This window comes from Gadus macrocephalus, chromosome 2 (genome assembly GCF_031168955.1).
Source record: "Gadus macrocephalus chromosome 2, ASM3116895v1".
Taxonomy (NCBI): Eukaryota; Metazoa; Chordata; class Actinopteri; order Gadiformes; family Gadidae; genus Gadus; species Gadus macrocephalus.
In genome coordinates, this window is record NC_082383.1 from 4,951,463 (window position 1) to 4,973,017 (window position 21,555).

At 45.4% G+C, this 21,555-nt stretch overlaps 1 protein-coding gene and 1 pseudogene across 1 annotated transcript; one reads left to right on the plus strand and one right to left on the minus strand.

Moving 5' to 3' along the window:
• Window positions 1-1,015: 1,015 nt before the first annotated feature.
• Window positions 1,016-21,547, minus strand: LOC132474361 (uncharacterized). The gene is made up of 6 exons (XM_060075002.1): window positions 21,397-21,547; window positions 18,723-20,398; window positions 15,892-16,167; window positions 10,522-10,672; window positions 5,781-6,209; window positions 1,016-4,023 (listed from the first exon to the last, which is right to left on the minus strand). Exons 1-6 carry the CDS (start codon window positions 21,404-21,406, stop codon window positions 2,231-2,233), a joined length of 4,335 nt encoding a protein of 1,444 aa, XP_059930985.1. The 5' UTR covers window positions 21,407-21,547; the 3' UTR covers window positions 1,016-2,230.
• On the plus strand, window positions 15,451-16,583 carry LOC132445501 (heat shock 70 kDa protein 1-like; annotated as a pseudogene).
• Window positions 21,548-21,555: the final 8 nt, after the last annotated feature.

Sequence of the window (21,555 nt, forward strand, 5' to 3'; positions counted from 1 at the left end):
CACCTATGTAATGTTAAATGCTTCTTTTTTTTTCCGAAAAGGATCAAGTCAGAACGGGAAATTATATGTTTATTCATTGTAAATATGTAATTTACATAACCGCGAAATGTATACAGACAAAATAATAATAAAAGGACAGTTTTATGCAGAATCAAACCAACCAAACTGAACGTTTCAGAAATTATGTTAAAGTTTAATTTATTCAAAAGCGAAGGCAAATAATAGGAGATTAATTATTGAGCGGATAAAATTGACTTTACTAAAACAGTGCCAACTCAGTAGGTTTACAAGCTGATACACACATCTCAATCTGTCAAATTATTAACTGTTGCCTCTATAGCGAAAGCCCTTAAAGTCTCTAGCCCTACTCGTGTGACTGAGACGAGACCCCGAGGAGGGCCACCTGGCCCAGGGCCGCCAGAACACCCTTCACCCAGAACAGCCGCACTGAGGAGCCCCCCGCAAGCCCTCCGATAACAGCCCCTGTTGCCCGCCACGGCTGGTCTCCTGGTAGCTCCCTCTGCTGGTCCACGCTCCCTCCTTGATGTCTTACTCCGTTTTCATTATAGCATACTCTCCACCTGTTCCATCAGAGCCCTTTTCTTTTCCTCACTCAGTTCCCTTACCTCCTCCTCCCTGACTGCTGCCTCTACCTCCGGGATAATGAAGTTGGGTGACTCTACCGTTGTCCTCCACAACCTGCTCCAACTTTCCCAGGAGCTCCTGCCTCCACACCTGTCAATAAAAGCAGGTGGAATTTACAGGTGCGCTGGCCAGGTAATCATGTATTGGCTCCTCCAGGACATCTCCCCAGCTAAACAGCACCGCCATGTGGTTGCAGACCGCCGCTTCACCAAATACGGCAACCAGCATAGTGACGATAGTGACGGCCATGTTCTCCTCCTCTGTGTAGCGTCCCAGCAGGACCACCAAGAGGAAGGCGTGTGGGCCGGGGACCGTCATTATACATCAGGATAACATTTTAACTCAACCTCGAAATTAAAATAAATCAAGCCACGATTAAATATTTTTATTAGATTATCACATTTTATTCCATATGTTTGTTCGTAAATACACACAATTATACGATATTGGATATTTGATATGATATGATATATGAAAACTGATGTATTGTATGATATTTGATACTCTCCCTGTGGGATTAAAACACAGCAACACAGAGTTGCTTTCTGTGATCATGATCATAGGCTGAAAACACTATAAAGGTGAATGTTGGTCAGGATCAAAGGACCAACAGACAAATCTACCTAAGAAAATTATCAGGCACATCTCCAAGTGAAAAGTGAAAAAAAACTAGCATCAGATTAAGATAAGTAAAGCAACAGGTGAGAGACAAGGTGTCCAGCCGCCCCTCCAGGCCCCCCGTACCCCTTAACCCCCAGTCGGCCGTCTGCTTCCCTTACAAGAGGGCATGAGAGCCTGCTGCAGTTCTGCCCCCGCTTTTCACCCAGACTGAGGGCCCCAATATACGACACAATTAAAAATATGTTGATGGCCTCGAGGCCCTGATATACCAAAAAAAATCCTTAAAAGTCAAGTTATATGTGAAGCGGTCACGGTGAAGTGACAGTGCTCCATTTTGCTTTGCCACAGACGTGACCAGACACTTAGTATGCATTGAAAAAACAGAGCTAGTCGAGCTGCACCACATCGGTGTGTATAGTTTGATTGCTGAAGATTAGTGTACGGAAAAATCAGGATTTTTCAAGTTAGGTGGGAGCCAGTGGGAGCTGATGAAAGCAGCAAACTCAAATATCTGTGGGAGTCAATGAAAATACAGCAGCATAATATTGTGATTATAAATAAAGCTATTTTCCCTTCCACATACAGAGTAATATTGTCGTTAAGTAAGAGATAATAGAACGACGGTGATTATCGGGAAAATAAGCCCAGACAGTGCGAACCTGACACCGACGGTCTCTTTGACCTTAAGGGGCTTATTTTCGATAACACTACCATTCGTAGTGTTGATCAGCGGACAAATAGTTAGCCAAAGACGCTGATGTCGCTTAGCAACCGAAGACGCTGGCGTTGTTGTGGAGGGCACATGCAAGTGAACGGAGAGTTCCACGGCATTGAGAAGAGCCGTGTCATAATAGCCCATATTTACGGTCTCTCAACCCCTCTCCCCCGTCCGTCCGTCCGTCCCATCAACAACTTTAAGAGACCCCCATAGAGATGGAATCCTAACTCGAACCCTGTCTGCCGGTCAACGGCTAAAGGAGGTGAGAACAGCTTGTGTGGCATTTGCCAAAGCACCTCCTACAGTCGCAGCTGCATTAATTAAATCAGTCCCTAAAGGGGCAGCCCCGGCATCAGCTCCAGCCCCTACAGACCTTGCAACCACACCCCCTGCAGCTCTCACACCCCCTGCAGCTCCTGCCCTTGCAGCCACACCCCCTACAGCTCCCACCCGTGCAGCCAACCCCACCACCGTGACCCCAAGGGTGCCAACCTGACGAAGGGTTTGCTGAGCTCCTCCCAAAGGACTTGCAGCTTCTAGCCCATTCCCGGCACCAATACTGCCCCCTACAAACCCTCCGACTGCACCCCCCACGACCACAGAAGCTGTAGTGCAGGCTAATGTGCTGCCCATCAAGTAGGCTCCTGCTGTCACTGCAAGGGGGACGGCGGCCCCACACAAAGCCCCCACCGCCAGGCCCGTGAGCCCCGCCGCCACCACCTTCCTCACAGTCTGCATCAGGCTGGGGGAGAGCAACACCTGGCTGCGCCGCCCCCTGCTGGAGGAATGTGCAGCCTGCGGTCTTCTATTGAAACCTCTCTCTGCTGGGGCCCTCTCCCTACTGAACCTGTCCGCTTCCGCCCTCCTGAACCTGTCCTCTTCCTCTCTCAACCAAATGACCTCCTCCCGCCTCAACCTGTCAACCTCCTCCCAACTTGACCTGTCACCTTCATCCATCATTTTCGTGTCAACCTCCTCATTACCTAATCTGTCCTCCTCCTCTCTCCTCAACCAATCAACTTCCTCCCTCCTCAATCTTTCAACCTCCTCCAAACTTAACCTGTCCTCCTCCGCCCTCCTTAAACGGTCAACCTCCTCCCTACTTAACCGGTCCTCCTCCTCTCTCCTCAACCTGTCCTCCTCCTCTCTCCTCAACCAATCGACTTCTTCCCTACTCAATCTTTCCACCTCCTCCAAACTTAACATGTCCTCCTCCGCCCTCCTTAAACGGTCAACCTCCTCCCTACTTAACCTATCCTCCTCCTCCCTCCTCAACCTGTCCTCCTCCTCTCTCCTTACCCTGTCTTCCTCCTCCTCCTCCCTCCTTACCCTGTCCTCCTCCTCCCTGATTGCTGCCTCTACCTCCCGGTACATGGCGTTGGTGTAACACCCTCCACCGTTGTCCTCCACAACCTGCTCCACCTTTCCCAGCAGCTCGTGAACTTGTTGCACATCGCTGGGCGCCTCGTTGTTGAGAACGTGGTACCTGCCGCCACACCTGTCAATCAAAGCCTTCAGGCTCACAGGTGCGCTGGCCAGGTACTGCTCTATCGGCTCCGCCAGCTCATCTCCCCTGGTGAACAGCACCACTGTGTGGTGGCGGACCGCCACTTCTCCAAATACCTCAGCCATCATAGTGACGGCCGTGTTCTCCTCCTCTGTGTAGCGTCCCACCTGGACCACCAAGAGGAAGGCGTGGGGGCCGGGGGCCGTCAGGGCCACGCATCGACTGATCTCTGTGATGATCTGCTCCTGGGTCAGGTGTGTGTCTCCAAAACCTGGTAAGTCCAACACCACCACCTTCTTCCTCCTGCTCCTCCTCCTCCCCGCCTCCACCTCCACAGGGTAGTCAGAGGTCCCCAGCCGGCAGACCTTGGTAACGGAGCCTGCACTACACCCGGACAGGAAGTGTTGTCGACCCAGGATGGTGTTCCCTGAGGAGCTCTTCCCAGATCCTGTCTTTCCAATCAGGATCAGTCTCAGCTCTTCTTCTGGATCATTCTCCCCCATGTCTGTTGGATACGGCCCCTCTGCTCCTGCTGGGTGGAACATTACACAAGCTGTCCATTAATTATACCACTGCACAAAGCAACAATGCACAATGCACCGTACTGATAAAAAAATAATACAAAAAGGTTGTTTATGAGATTACCTCAGAAGAACAAACATTAAATTGTAATCTCTGGTTATCTAAAACAATGCTTCATAATTATGTAAACTGTATTTTCCTTTTCATAGGAACTTCAGAAATGTGATTGAATGATTAAATAGGTTTAGAGTACTGTGTGGTGCAAATGGAAATAAATGGCACAGATATATAGCCTAGTTGGGAGGCAGTTATTGATTGTTGAAAATATATGGTATAAGTACAATCATTTATGGTAATAATAAGTTAACAAACACATTAACACGTTTACAAAATGCATTGTTTGACACAATGGAACATATTCACAGACAGAATGTGAGCGGTACAGTGTCGTAAGCCTCTATTTTAGATTCGTGTCATGAATTTGTTCCGGTACCACCGAATGTCCGTGCTGCTGGTGGATAGAAATAGCCCCCTACCTATGGAACCTTTTCTAAATCACGTCATGTCAGAAAACAATTAAAATCTACTTAGTAACTGAGCTCCTCGAGATAAATCCATCTTACCTGACTCCATATTGGGTATTTCTTTCTCAATATGTATTTTTCCTATCGTATTTTATTTGTTGTTCAGGTCGACTCCAAATAAATCAGGAAGCAAACGCAGTTTCTGTTGAAGTTCAAAACTGTTTCTTCGCGAAGTGTTGACAGTGAAATAAATGACCTACTGCAGGAAGATTCTCATTAGTTAGGAATAGTTAAAAAAGAATTCTAAAACAACGTCGGCCATGTGTAATGACACAAGGTCGCGTTTAACTAAACTACAACCAAACTTGTAAGTTTCAGTTTCCCTATGACTACGGAAGCGTAATGTGCGAAAGTATATTCACTTAGGAAAAAATATTGCGCCTGTTTTTTCCGAATTATACATAATTATCTCACAATACTGAGAAAAATTGTATTGTGGTAAAATTATGCTTTGTTTTTCTTAATTAACGAATTGATTATCTCAGAACAGGCTGAGCTAATCAATCAGAAAAGTTTTCATATAGGTCTATATATATAAAAAAAACGGTTCTTGTTTTTCTAAAATAATGAGATTCATTCACCCGAGAACTCGAATTTATCGAAGCAAACATGTCCGGCCTGTTTAATCCAGATCTATTTTGGTGTATGTTTGAGACGTTGGCATACTCGTGTCCTTGAGTAATATTGTTCATAGTTTGTCCACTTTGTGCGCCGCAGGACTTTGGGGTTGTTCAGACGGGAAGCATGATCTGCTTGACCTTGTGGCGTTTCTCAAAAATGTATTGAACCGATATGGCATCGCTTCATGGATACAAGATGATGCATCTTAAATGCATCCTCAATCATATGTGGTCAAGCGAACAGTTCGATTTCATCATTTGACATGTTAAATAATATTCGATACCTCATATCGACCTCGTCTTGCCTATCCCCTTTGGAGGGTGAGGCTGATTAGCAGCAACAACCGAAGGACACACAACCGTGTGTGTGTGTGTGTGTGTGTGTGTGTGTGTGTGTGTGTGTGTGTGTGTGTGTGTGTGAGTCAGTGACACACACACGCACACGCACACAAACGCACACACACACACAGGGCCGTTGCACCAAATCCTGGGCCCCTAATTGTTGAGGGGGGGGGGGGGGGGGGGGCCGTGGCCGTGCGACTCCTAACACTATGGGCCGCTTCACCAAATACAGCAGCCATCATAGTGACGGCCGTGTTCTCCTCCTCTGTGTGTGTAGCGTCCCACCTGGACCACCAAGAGGAAGGCGTGGGGGCCGGGGGCCGTCAGGGCCACGCATCGACTGATCTCTGTGATGATCTGCTCCTGGGTCAGGTCAGTGTCTCCAAAACCTGGCATGTCCACCACCAGCACCTTTATCTTCCTCCTCCTCCTCCTCCCCGCCTCCTCCTCCACAGGGTAGTCAGAGGTCCCCAGCCGGCAGACCTTGGTAACAGAGCCTGCACTACACCCGGACAGGAAGTGACTCCGGCCCAGGATGGTGTTCCCTGAGGAGCTCTTCCCAGATCCCGTCTTTCCAATCAGGATCAGTCTCAGCTCTTCTTCTGGATCATTCTCCCCCATGTCTGTTGGCCACGGCCCCTCTGCTCCTGCTGGGTGGAACATTACACAGGCTGTCCATTAAAGGTGCTTTGTATACATTTGGAAGAATTTCTCATTACAGGATAATTACTTTGCATAATAATGACTTTCCTCTGAGTTATTTTCTTTCCGTAAGCCAACAAGAAAGATATATATTATTCTTGAACTAGTTGACATGGATACAATCAAGTCCCACCCATAAGATGATACAGATTGCAAAGTGGAGGGATTGGAGACAGAGTCTTCACCCCCAGCTACCCATGCAGCCAAGTGTGTGCGTAATGAATACACATCAGGGTGATGACCCTGTGTGTGTGAGGGGGCGGATGATGGGGCCAATCAGAAAGTAACTTTCTTTTGGAGTGAGGAGGAAAATATCATCAAATGTTAACATTTGATCAAAGCGTTACTGCAGTAGTAGTGGCATTTGAAACGTATTACTTCTGAATGTAAATTGAGAACTTAGCATGTCGGATGCCTTCCCAGCAGATGTAGCGCTAATCCACCTGTCATCCTTGTCCAAAGAGATTTACCCTACATCTTAATTGGTGCAGTCCTACTTTTACAAGATTACATTTTATTTTATGTATTTTTATTATTCTTATCCTTATATATTTATTTATTCAATTATCCTTTCCCGTGTGAAAATGTTAATAACATCACTTGGTTAATAGCAACACCTTCTTTAGTCCAATTGCATTAGATAATTATCACTGTTGTCCTATTAACGTAACTCCTTTAATTGTCCTTATAACCTCATGAACTTCGATGTTCATCGTCATGAATGATAACTGTAATTATTCTCTAGTCGCCAAGGACATATGTGGCCTGTTGGTATGAATGTGTGAATTTATGTATCAATACTAGCCATTACGGCAATAGCGTCTTAGAACTGGTTTAATTCATTCAATAAATGCAAATACTGTTAAAGCAAATGTACAGACTTTGTGATGTGTATTTCATAAATAAAAGCCCAAATAATTGACAAATGTAATCTTAAACCAATAGTTTTTTTTATTATTTTTGAACAATTCCCTGTCTTCCACAAACTTATTTCACTTCAGGGTAATAATAATAATAATAATACATTTAATTTAGAGGCGCCTTTCAAGACACCCAAGGTCACCTTACAGAGCATATAGTCATCATACATTTTTTAAAAAACAAGACATTGTGGAAAAAATAAATAAATAAACATAAGCAATAAGAAATAAATAAAACAAAAACAAGACAAAAAAAAAAAAAAAAAAAAAAGGGTAATAGTACACACCCCATAGTGTGACCCAGTAAGTTACAAGACATTCTGATTCAGTTTAAAATTAAAAGCCCACCAAAAATTCCAATATGAGACATATTAAACATAATTTTGGATTAAATTTAAAAAGGAAACGCCCTGTTATCAGAGACTCATTCAACATCAGGGTAATAGTACATGCGACCCATAAGTTACAAGACATTCTGATGTGTACTTTCAAATGAAAACCCCTCAAAATACTCAAAGATGAGACATATTACATATGATTTGGGATTCAATTTAGAAGGAAAAGCCCTGTTATCAGAGACTAATTGTACTTCAGGAATCGGATAACAGTACACCACCCCATAGTGTGACCCAGTAATTACAAGACACTCTGATGTGTAGTCTCAAATTAAAAGTCCACCAAAAATTCAAATGAGACATATTACATATGATTTTGGATTCAATTTAAAAGGAAAAGCCCTGTTATCAGAGACGAATTCCACTTCAGGGTTATAGTACACAACCCCATAGTGTGACCCATTCCGTTTCAAGTCATTCTGATTCATAGTTTCATATTAAAGGCCCCACCACCATACAGTCATACAGACTGTCATATGGTCATACAGTAGGACCCAGTCATTGTTGCTTTCTATATTTAAAATTAAATTCACCCGTTTTTCTATTCCCGGATAATTTTATGGTTTTAGCATTAATAACTGCTGCAACTCCTACAGCTCCGCCTCCTTCTGCCAAAGCAGCAGCAGCATACCCTGCAGCAGCAGCAGCACCCCCGACAGCAGCAGCACACCCTTCAGGAGCTGCCCCCCAACTGCCGCAGCAGCAGCCCCCCCAACTGCAACAGCAGCAGCCCCCCCAACTGCAACAACAGCAGCCCCCCCAACTGCAACAGGAGCAGAAACCCCCACGACAGCAAGAGCAGCCCCCCCAACTGCAGCAGCAGCACCCCCAACTGCAGCAGCAATAACCCCCCCGACAGCAAGAGCAGCCCCCCCAACTGCAGCAGCAGCACCCCCAACTGCAGCAGCAATAACCCCCCCGACAGCAAGAGCAGCCCCCCCAACTGCAGCAGCAGCACCCCCAACTGCAGCAGCAATAACCCCCCCGACAGCAAGAGCAGCCCCCCCAACTGCAGCAGCAGCACCCCCAACTGCAGCAGCAATAACCCCCCCGACAGCAAGAGCAGCCCCCCCAACTGCAGCAGCAGCACCCCCAACTGCAGCAGCAATAACCCCCCCGACAGCAAGAGCAGCCCCCCCAACTGCAGCAACAGCACCCCCAACTGCAGCAGCAATAACCCCCCCGACAGCAAGAGCAGCCCCCCCAACTGCAGCAGCAGCACCCCCAACTGCAGCAGCAATAACCCCCCCGACAGCAAGAGCAGCCCCCCCAACTGCAGCAACAGCACCCCCAACTGCAGCAGCAGCCCCGCCTGCAGCAGCAGCAGCCCCAGCTATAGCTGTAACCCCACCCCCTACCAATGCCACCCCCACAACCCCGGCCCTCACGCTGCCCAACTGGCGCAGGGTTTGCTGAGCTCCTTCCAAAGGACTTTCAGCTCGTAGCCCACTCACTAAACCCATACAGGTCCCCGCAAACCCACCCGCGGCCATAGTAACTCTACTGCAGACTAATGTGCCCCCCATCAAGGCTGGTATTGCTGTCGCTGCTAGGGAGGCAGCAGCCCCACACAAAGCCCCCAGCGCCAGGCCGGTGAGCATCGACGCCAACACATTTCTCACTCTCTGCATCAGCCTGGGGGAGATTGGAACATAATACAAGCTGTCAATTAAATGGCACCATCTTGTCCACAATATTTTTTTAATCTTCGGGTGAGTTATTTGACACAATGCTTCATAATTGTATAATATTAACGGTATATTTCCAGCTTGAGAAATGTTCAGTTTATGATTAAACTGGTTAAGATCACTGTGCTTTCTACTAGGTCTCTTACTGGCCTTGTGTTGCAATACAACAGCCGGCCACTGGGCAAGTTATGCCTAAAACCTTCCTGAACTACAGTGTTGTGCAAAACGGTCAATAAATGGCAGAGATAAATAGGCGTGCAATAGTTATTGATTAAAAAAATTACAATCGTATTCATAAGTACAATCATGTATGGTAGGCCTACAGCCTAGGCCTATAGGCCTATATAAGTTCCCAATTCATTGATGAACAAAAAGGTCAGGTCAACTCCACCCAAAGAAATCAAGAACCACACGCAGTTTCGGTTCAAGTTATTATCGTGTTGACAGTGAGTAAGATAAAGTTGAGCGAACAGAAGGGCTGGCTGTTGCATGAACACACTCAAACGTTTGAAATAGTTAAAGAAGGAATCTTAACCACGTAAGTTATGTGTTATGGACACAAGCTAGTTTCACCAAACCACATACCAGTCTTGTTAAGTTTCGGTTACAGTATGTCATGGACATGCTTAAATTTGTTTTTAAACCTACGTGTTGAAAATGTTTTGTGCGTGTGCGTGTGCGTGCGTGTTATTAGACATTAGGCCTACGTTCCAGGAAAAGTAGCCTATATGACGCCTCCCTCCTCGACACCTCGTCACACAAACACTAAATACCTTTTCGGCTTTGGGTGACTTATCTAACACAATGGTCAGTTATTCTAAAATATAAAAGGTATGAAGGAATGAACTAATGAATGCCTTTTATTGGCACTATACACAGGTTACAATGAGATTGAAAGCATCTCCTTCCCGGTGCATTCACATATATTTGTATAAATGTATTTTCCCAACTTCAGAAACGTTCAGTTTATGAAGTTGTTGAAAGAAAATATTTGAGGGCATTTTTATTTAGGGTATTTATAAGTGCATAAATACATGAATCTTTTTTCAAATCTATTAATTAAAATAAGCATCCAAACACAGCATATACGTGAAAGTGTGTAATGTAGGCTACATCTTGGATTCATGTTCTGATTTTATTCTGGTTCCAATAAATCCTGATAAACGTGTGTCCGTTTTTTCATATTTTTAAAATGTTCATGATCTGAAAAATTTAAGTGTTAGTGAGCGTCTGAAGAGAAATTCACCTTAGGCCTACCTGACTCAATAATGTTCGTAATTTTCTCAATATCTATTTTCCAGTCGTCTTTTATCTGTTGTTCAGGTGGACTCCGCCCGAAGAAATCAGAGGGCCACGCAGTTTCTGTTGAAGTAAAAATCGAATAATTCACAAAGTTTTTACATTCAGATTATTAAATTGAGAGAAGAGCATCGTAGGCCTACCAAAACAACGAAGTTAATCTGTAATCTTCAAAAGGTACCATTTCACTCACTCAACAACAATCTTGTTAAGTTTTGGTTCAGTATTGTTGCAGCAGCGCTTTATGACCGCACTTGTGATTTGTATTGTGTGTGTCCTTTAATATCACCACAGAATCCACGAGAGGCAGTCTTTCCGGATGCCACTGCATATAATTGGCCCAAATGATGGAGATGCAAATCTGGGTCCCTTTATCAGACCTGCAAACTCCTCAGAGGAAAAAAGGTGACAGTGTCACGCGGGGATTTTTTTTTATTGTAATATGCAAATGACACTTGTCTGAGCGTGACTTAACAAAACTCAGCATACTTCATCAACAAATCAATGTCAAAACATCCTTGAGGCTTATAAACTGTCAAAAAAAATGTTTGTCTCAGCCTGTAGGATGTTCCACAAAGCCGGTGTTATCACATAACCGGGTAAGTTAACCCAGGGTTTGCTGTAACCCTAGGTATTCCGTTCCAAAAGGATCACGGTATGTTAGTTGCTATAGAAACATATGCTCTGAATCAAACCTGGTCGGAGCAGGTTTTGCGCAGGTTAAGTTTGAAACATAACCCGGTTTTGGGTATTTAAACCCGCGTTCACCGCAGATTTCATGTGTTCACAATGGCATGCCCTTTTGAAATTATACGTGCAATCCAACGGGAGCGATTGATAAGACCACGGCTCGACATCTTGGCATATCAAATGACTTTTTGCTGGAGTGGAGAGATAGGCCTATAGATTCTCGCGCAAATCTTTAAAATCTTTAAATAGCCTTACATAGCCAACACTACCAATCGAGGACCTGGCCTCAGTTCACTCAAGACTATTTGCGTAGCCCTCCGTTTTTTTGCAAAAGGTAGTTTTATCTAGGCTATAATGTTGGAGATGCTGAGCACATCTCAGTCCTTTCAGATGACCCATCCAAGATTTGTATCGGCCTCCTATCATACAAAGAGCAATATTGTCTGAGTACTATGCCGAGAGGCACTTACAACACAAAGTATAAAATAGTCCTCAGTGGAGGACTATTTTATACTATAGTCTCTCTTTTATACTTTAGTCTCCAGTGGACTTGCATCCACTGGAGAATGTTTGATCGTTACATGCACTAATCCATCTTGATCTGTGAAGTTAATGAATTGTCACTTTTAGGTTTTCTACCCAGTTACCAAAAGAATAAACATTTGGAATAGTATGCGCTGTTGCAAGCACATGGCTTGCATGTGTTAAGGCCGATATATGCTCTGTTTTAGACGTAACGCGTAAGCACGTAAGATACATAACCCCCCCTTGCGCGGTAAAATATCCCCCCTTACGTGCTTAAGTGCGTCGGCCCAAATTCCTGACTATGCGACTAAAACACTACGGCCCTACGCAGCTCGCAAAGACTGTGATTGGCCAGCTAACCACATCCTTTCAGGTTCCGGTTTTACAGCATAATAGCGCCATTTTTAAAAGGCCGTGACAGAAGCGAATGAAGAATTTTGAAGAAGGAGAAGAAGAAAACACAAGAACGAATTATGATAATTATAAACAGTACCGCGGGAAGTAGGGGTGCTGGGGGTGCTGCCGCACCCCCTGTCTGAGGCCCTGTCTTATCACAGAAAACGATTATTTCTAAAAACTCCGGCCAAAGTGGAGATTTCTGAAAACGGCGGTTATGTGTTGTGTCAACGGGGAGAAACGGGATTTTAGGTTCTGAAGCGTCACATTATGCACCAGGAAATGCTTAACGTCATGTGAGCGCCCGCTGTACCGTATTGGTCCGAATATAAACACAAACCCGACCTATGTTTGGAAAAAAGATTTGAAGACCAGATCTTGTTTTAATAAATAAATAAATTGTATTCATTGAAATAATATACGAAAATTAAAAGGCATAGAATAAAACACTGCATTGCCACTAAACAGTAGTGCAAATAGGCCGTACTGATGTGTACACAAAAGACTATTCCTGACACTCCTCTGCCCCGCTGTGTTCGCTCTGGCTGTGGTCTATGAAGGTATTATTGTAGCAAAAGTCTTTAGCACCTGTAACTGCAGAATTTGAATGCGTACACTAAAGTCACAGTAAATTTGAAGTCGTATATATTTATTTTGCATGTGTACTCTAAAGTCACAAATGTGTAACAGTACATTTGTAGTCGTAAAAAAAATATATTTTTTTTTTATACCATTGTAAACACAAAATAGGGTCTACGAGTACGCTAATATGTGTTACAGATGCACAAATCCTTTTGCCACAATTATTGCGGTGCAGTTGGTGCAAAACACATTCGCACACCCGTGTTTCATAATCTGAGAACATGCCCAAAAGGTGTGCATTCGTAAACCCAAATTTGAACAAATGCATCAGAAGTTGCACATCTGTGAACGCTATGTCAATTCAGCATTTTAATGAGCGAGCACAAAACCATTTTACAACTGCTCGAATCTGCTCCTGCAAGTCTCAGCTGTGGGGTTTTTTGCAGGTTGTTTTGCAACACCCCTAGGTGGTAAATGTGTAGCAAAAGTATTCGTATCCGTAGATGACAGAGCGTCCGTGAGCGGGACAAAATAGTCCCGCCCATAATTTCCTAATCCAATGAAAATCGCCGGCAGGGATGCATTTCTCAAATTACAGTGACGGCTGGTGGTGATTTTGGGTGGGTGGGCTAAAGAATGGGCCTACTTTAGGCCTACTTTACCTCCAGGTAGCCTACCCCCTCCATGCCAGGGCGCCCTGAATTTATGTTTATTAACAGCTCGGGGTTAAGACAATTTGAGGGCCAGATCCAGTCTGCCGACTGTCGGCCTTTTCACGATTGGCTTAAAAAAATGGCTTATTTAAATTTATACCAATACGATGGTGGGAAAAGCTTTCCAGTTTGTATGTTTTTTATACTTCATTTTTATACTTGATCCGCTGACCGCTTGGAAGCCATCGGAGTACATATTTTTTTTTAGAAGAAAGGGGTTATGTGGAAGGATCTTTAAGAATGCTTAACTGGGATATTTATATATTCATGGCTGAAATATTAAGGATCATGCTTTTGACGTGTTACTAACGCATTTACGCGGTCAGCGATCCGCTGCCAGGCTTTGGTTCTCCGGGTTGCAGAGGCTTTAGCGTTCCCTTTTCTTGTGATAATGTCCTTCTCCTCGTCATAGCTCTCCAGGGGAACCTGGAGTTCCATTTCATTTAAATAAGAGGCCCGTTTCGCCATTTCGATCAGGGTTTCCATGATCCATATATCACGTCTTTTTAGGTTTGCGTGGACGCGCACAACCCTGTGTTAACCAACCCTGAGTTGATTGAACTAATGCATAACCGCTGCTGTGGAACCGAAAACTCTGGGTTAGTCGTCACATGGTAAATCAACCTAGAGTTCAGCGTTAACTCAGTGTTTGTTAAACCTCCGTTCGTGGAACACCCCTCTGGACGAGCGTTTCGCAAGCTCTCTTGCGTTGTTTGGCCGCATGCATGCGCATGCGGATGCGCGGTAGCCAGGCGACCGTCTCATCCAATGGCGAGCTCAGTTGGCGCTGATGCTTCAAGATTCCGTTTGGCCCAGAGAAATGTCAATTATAAGAATGATCCAATAACAAAACTCTCCGGTTCTACACGATTCACGTGAATGACCAAATTGACCAAGAAAACGGTTGTCGCCGAAAAGCGACAAGTTTGCAGCTCTGACTTTATTTAATGAACAAAGTGCACACAATTATTTGTGGGGAACATAGGCCTATAAAAAAAATATAGCGCTACTGCATACATTTTTGTACGTATCTTGTACCCTCTATCAACTGCTACCATCAAACTAGCCTACTGCATCGGGGCAACTTCAGGTGAACTCCAGAAAAAAGTTCTGTTCTGGCTAAAATCAATTTCTTCACTAAGTGATGACACTAAGTGAGCTATAGTAATGACAACAGTAGCGCAGGCTGCTGCACGAACACACACATCGGAATCTAAACATCGATGGTCATCTGAAATGGACACGAGCTAGCGTATCAGTAAACCACACACAAAACGTGTTAATATATCAGCAGGTGTCAGTATACAGCTATTTTCCCATGTCAATTCATGCATTGACATGGGACCACATTGGCTATGTTCGCTGACAACAGGGGACTTTTCATAGTGGTTGGATATTTTAGCGAGCCGACAGGCTTTTTGTCGGGACGCGGAACACGCAACTCAAAATCGGGATGACATTACAGCTCATCCGAGGAATCTCTACTAACTAGACTTCACTGCACTACGCCGAGGACCGCCATCATAATTCCTAGTATAGAAATCCGGGATCCATTGTTATTTACACTTTGTTGCTGCGTTGATGCTGCGTGAAGCACTGCATTACGCACGACCAAAGCTTCAGTCAACCCCCCCCCCACTGAAATCATTCCGGCGTCACTGGATTAAATGCATGATTAAAAAACAGCCAATGGCTTTTATATAAGCATTCCTTCAATTTGTTTATACTAAGTATACGTGGACTGTTTTGCAAAAAAAAGAATAGGGTTAGGGTAATCAAAAATGTTGGCCGTCCACTGATATTTTGCAGAATCTCACTTCAGCCAAAGTCCCAAAGTTGGCAACCCTGCATGCGTCGAAATATACCTAGTTAATATTTTAAATACATATAAAATCGATAGGCCTACTCCCCATAGATTATAAAATCCCTTTTTTAGTTTAAAGTTGTTGTTTTTTTAACACAATTATCATTTCTAACGCTAGTCTTTTAACTGTTAACTCCCTGACAGCTATCCTCAGCAAGATGTCTGCTGCTAAGGGTGGAGCGGTCGGTATTGACCTGGGCACCACCTACTCCTGCGTGGGGGTGTTCCAGCACGGCAAAGTGGAGATCATCGGCAACGACCAGGGCAACCGGACCACCCCCAGCTACGTGGCGTTCACAGAGACTCATCGGAGACGTGGCCAAGAACCAGGTGGCCATGAACCCCACCAACACCGTGTTTGACGCCAAGCGCCTGATTGGCCGAAAGTTTGACGATGCGGTGGTGCAGGCGGACATGAAGCACTGGCCATTCACGGTGATGAGCGACGCGGGGAAGCCCAAAATCCAGGTGGAGCACAAGGGGGAGAACAAGTACTTCTACCCCGAGGAGGTGTCCTCCATGGTCCTGGTGAAGATGAAGGAGATCGCCGAAGCCTACCTGGGCCAGAAGGTGTCGAACTCCGTCATCACGGTTCCAGCTTACTTCAACGACTCCCAGCGTCAGGCCACCAAGGACGCAGGAGTGATCGCCGGCCTCAACGTCCTGAGGATCATCAACGAGCCCACGGCGGCCGCCATTGCCTACGGTCTGGACAAAGGCAAGAGCAGCGAGCGCAACGTCCTGATCTTTGACCTGGGTGGGGGCACCTTCGTCTCCATCGTGACCATCGAAGACGGCATCTTTGAGGTGAAGTCCACGGCCGGAGACACTCATCTGGGTGGAGAGGACTTTGACAACCGCTTGGTCAACCACTTTGTGGAGGAGTTCAAGAGAAAGTTCAAGAAGGACATCAGCCAGAACAAGAGGGCTTTGAGGAGGCTGCGCACGGCTTGTGAGCGAGCCAAGAGAACCCTATCGTCCAGCTCCCAGGCCAGCATTGACATCGATTCTCTGCACGAGGGCACCGACTTCTACACCTCCGTCACCAGGGCACGCTTCGAGGAGTTGTGCTCAGACCTCTTCAGGGGAACCCTGGAACCCGTGGAGAAAGCCCTGAGGGACGCCAAGATGGACAAGGGCCAGGTCCACGACATCGTCCTGGGTGGAGGCTCTCAGGAATCCCTAAGATCCAGAAACTCCTGCAGGACTTATTCAACGGCAGGGAGCTCAACTAGCCAATCGTTAATTGTGAATGCCAGAGTGGCGAATTGTTATTTTTGAGTTTTGGTTAGTGAAGCTTTCCTAATCTGAAAGCAAGAGCCCAGAAAATGTCCATTAATTAATTAATTAATTGCTTCCCATTTTTTGTCTTTTGTTTGGCCACCTGAATTTTAAGAAATGTCAGGTGGTGCTACGTATTTGTATTATATGTATTATTTTCAGATTTTGTAAATGGTACGTCTGTTGAATTCATTTGTTCTTGCACTTGACTTGAGAGGATTTATGTTCATTTACAATGTTCTGTGAAGTTTTTTTTCAACATTTAATATATAAACTTCAAATAGATGTATGGGTATCATGAGCATGAAGTTGCACTTGCATCCAGTGGGAAAATATGTCCTCTGTATTTACCCTAACTATGTAGGAGCAGTTCATACCGGTAGAAAGACATAGAAGCATCTTTAATATCAATGCCGCACTGTAAAGTGTGTCGTTATTGATACATGGATACAGCTGTTGTAGTTGGCGCGTTTTCGTGGCCTACAGAAAAAGTGAATATTTTGCTGCTCCCAAGACCTGGGGTACAGAGCATGAGGGCCAGGATTTCAGTGGAGGTGGTGCTGTGGTGGGGGGTGGGTTCGTTGATGATTACCAGGTTTGTTTCGGTGAGGATGTTGTTGAGTTTTTTTTTTTACTCATTCCATGACTGTTTTCAGACTGACGATCTCGCTCTCTCGGGATGGTCAGGTGATGTGGTGAACCGGTTCTTCTGGTTTGTCATCCTTTCTCTTTTATGCTCTCTCACGAACACACACACACACACACACACACACACACACACACACACACACACACACACACACACACACACACACACACACACACACACACACACACCTTAACAGGCATTGGTTCATTGTTTGTTCCATCAACTTCAGCAATGAAAAAATGGTGGGCATTGTTACAAAAACATTACAGTTTGAGCAACCAGAGAGGGGCTCGTAACTAAGAAAGATCTCTCAACCCTCCCCTTGTTATTAAATGTGCTTTATAAATACATTTGATTTGATTAGCATTTTACAGACCCATACTATGTATGGGGCCTTTAGTATGGTCCACCACCGTTCCTTTTTTCCCCATAAGAAGCAACAATCATAATTATGTTGATTAACCTTTGAGAATTTTCTATTATAGCCGAATGTGTAAAATGCTGTTTAGAATTCACCAACACCATTTATATATTGTGGCGAGCAGCACGGGTCAGACGAGACAGGAGCACAGGTTCAACCAATTATGTAGTTCCGTGCCCCATACACCGCACGACTACGGACTGCCTTTATTAACGACCAACGAACATAACAGAAACACGACACACCTGACCAACGCACGCACTATCTGGAACCTTTTCACCCTTGATTTACCGAGAGTTGCTTATTTGCTTATAAAATATTTGCATGTGATCCTCACATAATTCTAACCACACACATATCCCAACATTGATTTGTATTTGCAATGCAAATATCCACGGTTAAGGACTAGTTTCTATTATTTTACACAGTGGCAAAATTCGACAAATACTATTCTTGCGGTCTCATGAAAGACCCCTACATCCCTAAAGTCAACTAAACTGGTTGACCATTGGCACATACAAACCAGTAAACCTTTAGGATCCGTGAGTTAGGGTTACACGCATTTTACCACACAACAGAAAAAATATTTAAATCAACGACCACACACATCAGGTTGGAATAGTTTAAGAAGGAATCTAAACAAAGTAGGACATCGGTAATGGACACTAGATAGTTTCACTAAACCACACACCAGCATTGTTAAGTTTCAGTTTCAGTATGAATGTCATGGACATCCGCAGATTTGTTTTTAATAGTTGTTGTAACCTACTTTTCCTGAACGGAAAATGTGTGTGTGTCCATGTGACCAGACTAAGACATTATTTTCTAATAATCTTTATTATTATGTATCATTAGAAAATAGTTTTTACAACTTTTAAATCAACCACGAAATGAAGAATGATGCAAGTAAAGATGAAACATATTTATTAGATAGCTCACATTCTGTAAAGGCACATCTATGGGAAATGTTTTCTTCTATAGTTGTTTTTGTTTCTTAAAATTACCAAAACTATATTGCCTCTCTATAAGCCTCTCTTATTTGTTCCAGTGGATTTCATACGTCCTGCGCTCTGTGTAGCTAGCTTCCCTGGTCCCTTCGCCGCTACAGACCTTTTCTTTGAACACCTTTACCACAAGACCTCCAGCCAGCACCAGTCCCACCGCCGCCTGGCCCACCTCTGCTACTGCAGCCAGGACGCGGGCCCCCCCTCCTCCCCAGGAGGCAGACACCAAGCTGGGGCCTGAAGCAGCACACACCGCCCCGCTGGTCCCGGCTCTAACTACGGCCCCTGCCGCGGCAGCATGGGCTCCAGGCAGGGCTGTGGCCCCGAGGGCGGCCCCAGCTCCCAGGACGCCCCCCACCCCTGCAGCCACCCCCACAGCTGATACCCCCAGGAGGCCTACCTGGCCCAGGGCTAACTGAACTCCTTCCCCAGGACTGGCAGCTTCCAGCCCAGCCGCAGCGGCCACGGAGCCCCCCACAAGCCCTCCGATAGCGGCCCCCGCGGCCGTCTGTCCCGAGGCTGTTGCTACAACAGCGCCGATAGCCTCCACCCACCCTACCGTCGCCCCAGCCAGATGAGCTACACCCAAACCTGCTGCGTTCCCCACCACGGCTGCCCCTGCTGCTGCTGCTAGTGGGACAGCCGCACCACACAGAGCCCCTACCACCAGGCCAGTGACCACCGCCGCCACCACCACCTTCACTCTCCGCAGCACGCTGGGAGAAAGGGGCACCTGGCTTCGCCACCCCCTACCGGGGGCAGAGGGAGCACGTGGCCTCGGCCGGCCACCGCCCCTCCTTCTACGTCTCCACCCTTCTCTCCATCGCTCTCCTCTTTCCCTGAGGAAGCTGAGAGCACCTCCTCCTCTCTCCGCCGTCTCGGTCTGTGTCCAAAACACCTCGTCCCCGTCATCAGCCCCCCCATCCCGCTCTAGGACACGCCTCCTCCATTCAGACATCTTCATTTCCTCTTCCTCGCCCTCTGCTTGGCCCCGCCCCCTCATTATCCTGTCCTGCTCCTCTCTGATTGCTATCTCCGCCTCCCGGTACATGGCGTTGGTGTAACACCCTCCACCGTTGTCCTCCACAACCTGCTCCACCTTTCCCAGCAGCTCGTGAACTTGCTGCACATCGTTGGGCGCCCGGTTGTTGAGAACGCGGTACCTGCCGCCACACCTGTCAATCAAAGCCTTGAGGCTCACAGGTGCGCTGGCCAGGTACTGCTCTATCGGCTCCTCCAGGTCATCTCCCCTGGTGAACAGCACCACCGTGTGGTTGCAGACCGCCGCTTCTCCAAATACAGCAGCCATCATAGTGACGGCCATGTTCTCCTCCTCTGTGTAGCGTCCCACCTGGACCACCAAGAGGAAGGCGTGGGGGCCGGGGGCCGTCAGGGCCACGCATCGACTGATCTCTGTGATGATCTGCTCCTGGGTCAGGTGTGTGTCTCCAAAACCTGGCATGTCCAACACCACCACCCTCTTCCTCCTGCTCCTCCCCCCCGCCTCCTCCTCCACAGGGTAGTCAGAGGTCCCCAGCTGGCAGACCTTGGTAACAGAGCCGGCGCTACACCTGGACAGGAAGTGACTCCGGCCCAGGATGGTGTTCCCTGAGGAGCTCTTCCCAGATCCCGTCTTTCCAATCAGGATCAGTCTCAGCTCTTCTTCTGGATCATTCTCCCCCATGTCTGTGGGCCACGGCCCCTCTGCTCCTGTGGGTGGAACATTACACAAGCTGTCCATTAAAGGTGCATTATACAATATACCACTACTACTGAATGTAATATACTACTACTGCATACAATATACTTCTACTGATACAATTTACTACTACTACTGATACAATAATGACACAATATACTACTACTGACACAATGTACTACTACAAGTGATACAACATCATTACTTCAAATATAATATACTTCTACTACTGATATACTAATACTGCAACAATACTGATCAAATATATACTAATTAAAAACATATACTACTAATAATACCATAAACTATTACTGCTACAATATACTATTACTGCTACAATCTACTACTAGTGATACAATATACTACAACTGATACAATATACTATTATAAAAAATTAACTACTACTGGATACAATATACCACTACTACTACTGAATGTAATATACTAGAACTGGATACAATATACTACTAGTGATGCAATGTACTACTACCACTGACACAATATAGTAATACTAATTATACAATGCTACAACGTATGTGTCTAGTTTTAATGTGGTCTTTTGTGCATGTCCAGTCGGACTTGTTGTCTCCCTTGTTCTGTGTGGTAGTGCAGGCCTACTGTCCAGTGTGAGCCAAATCACCTAAATGAATTCGACACGACTTGCGTCGTTTGGCAATAATAAAGACTTGACTTGACAAAATACTACTACTGGATTGTATCAGTCGTAATGTTAGCTGACTATAACTGTACTATATTATACTATTGAAACAATGTAGCCTACCACTGCTAGATATCATACACTACTGATACAATATACTCGTACTACTGTATATAATATACTTTCTCTAAACCGACATAACATTGACATAGCATTTAGATGTTGAGCAGACGATGTTAGTGTATAGTCGACTCTTTGAAATTGACAACAATGGCTTCCCTTAGCGTTAGCAAGCTAATAAACGCATTTTTAAAAATGGTGGTTTTTTTTACTTAAAACACATAATCTTACCTGATTGCATGTTCAATGAAACATCTTTGTCTGAGGAAATAAGAACATAAAAACCTCATTTGGTTTAAGTTGGTTCGCCTTTAGGTTTTAGCTGTCGAGGCAGAAAGCTCTTCAAAAGTATAAGCATTGAACTTGAGATGTTCGGTCAATCTGCGACCT

Coding starts and splice junctions, on each gene's coding strand:
- LOC132474361 (XM_060075002.1), bottom strand. Junction 10,673..15,891: donor TTCGACACCTTCTGGCCCAG/GTAGGCTTCGGC, acceptor TCAATTTAATAA/TCTGAATGTAAAAACTTTGT. Junction 6,210..10,521: donor TACGAACATTATTGAGTCAG/GTAGGCCTAAGG, acceptor TGTTCCACCCAG/CAGGAGCAGAGGGGCCGTGG.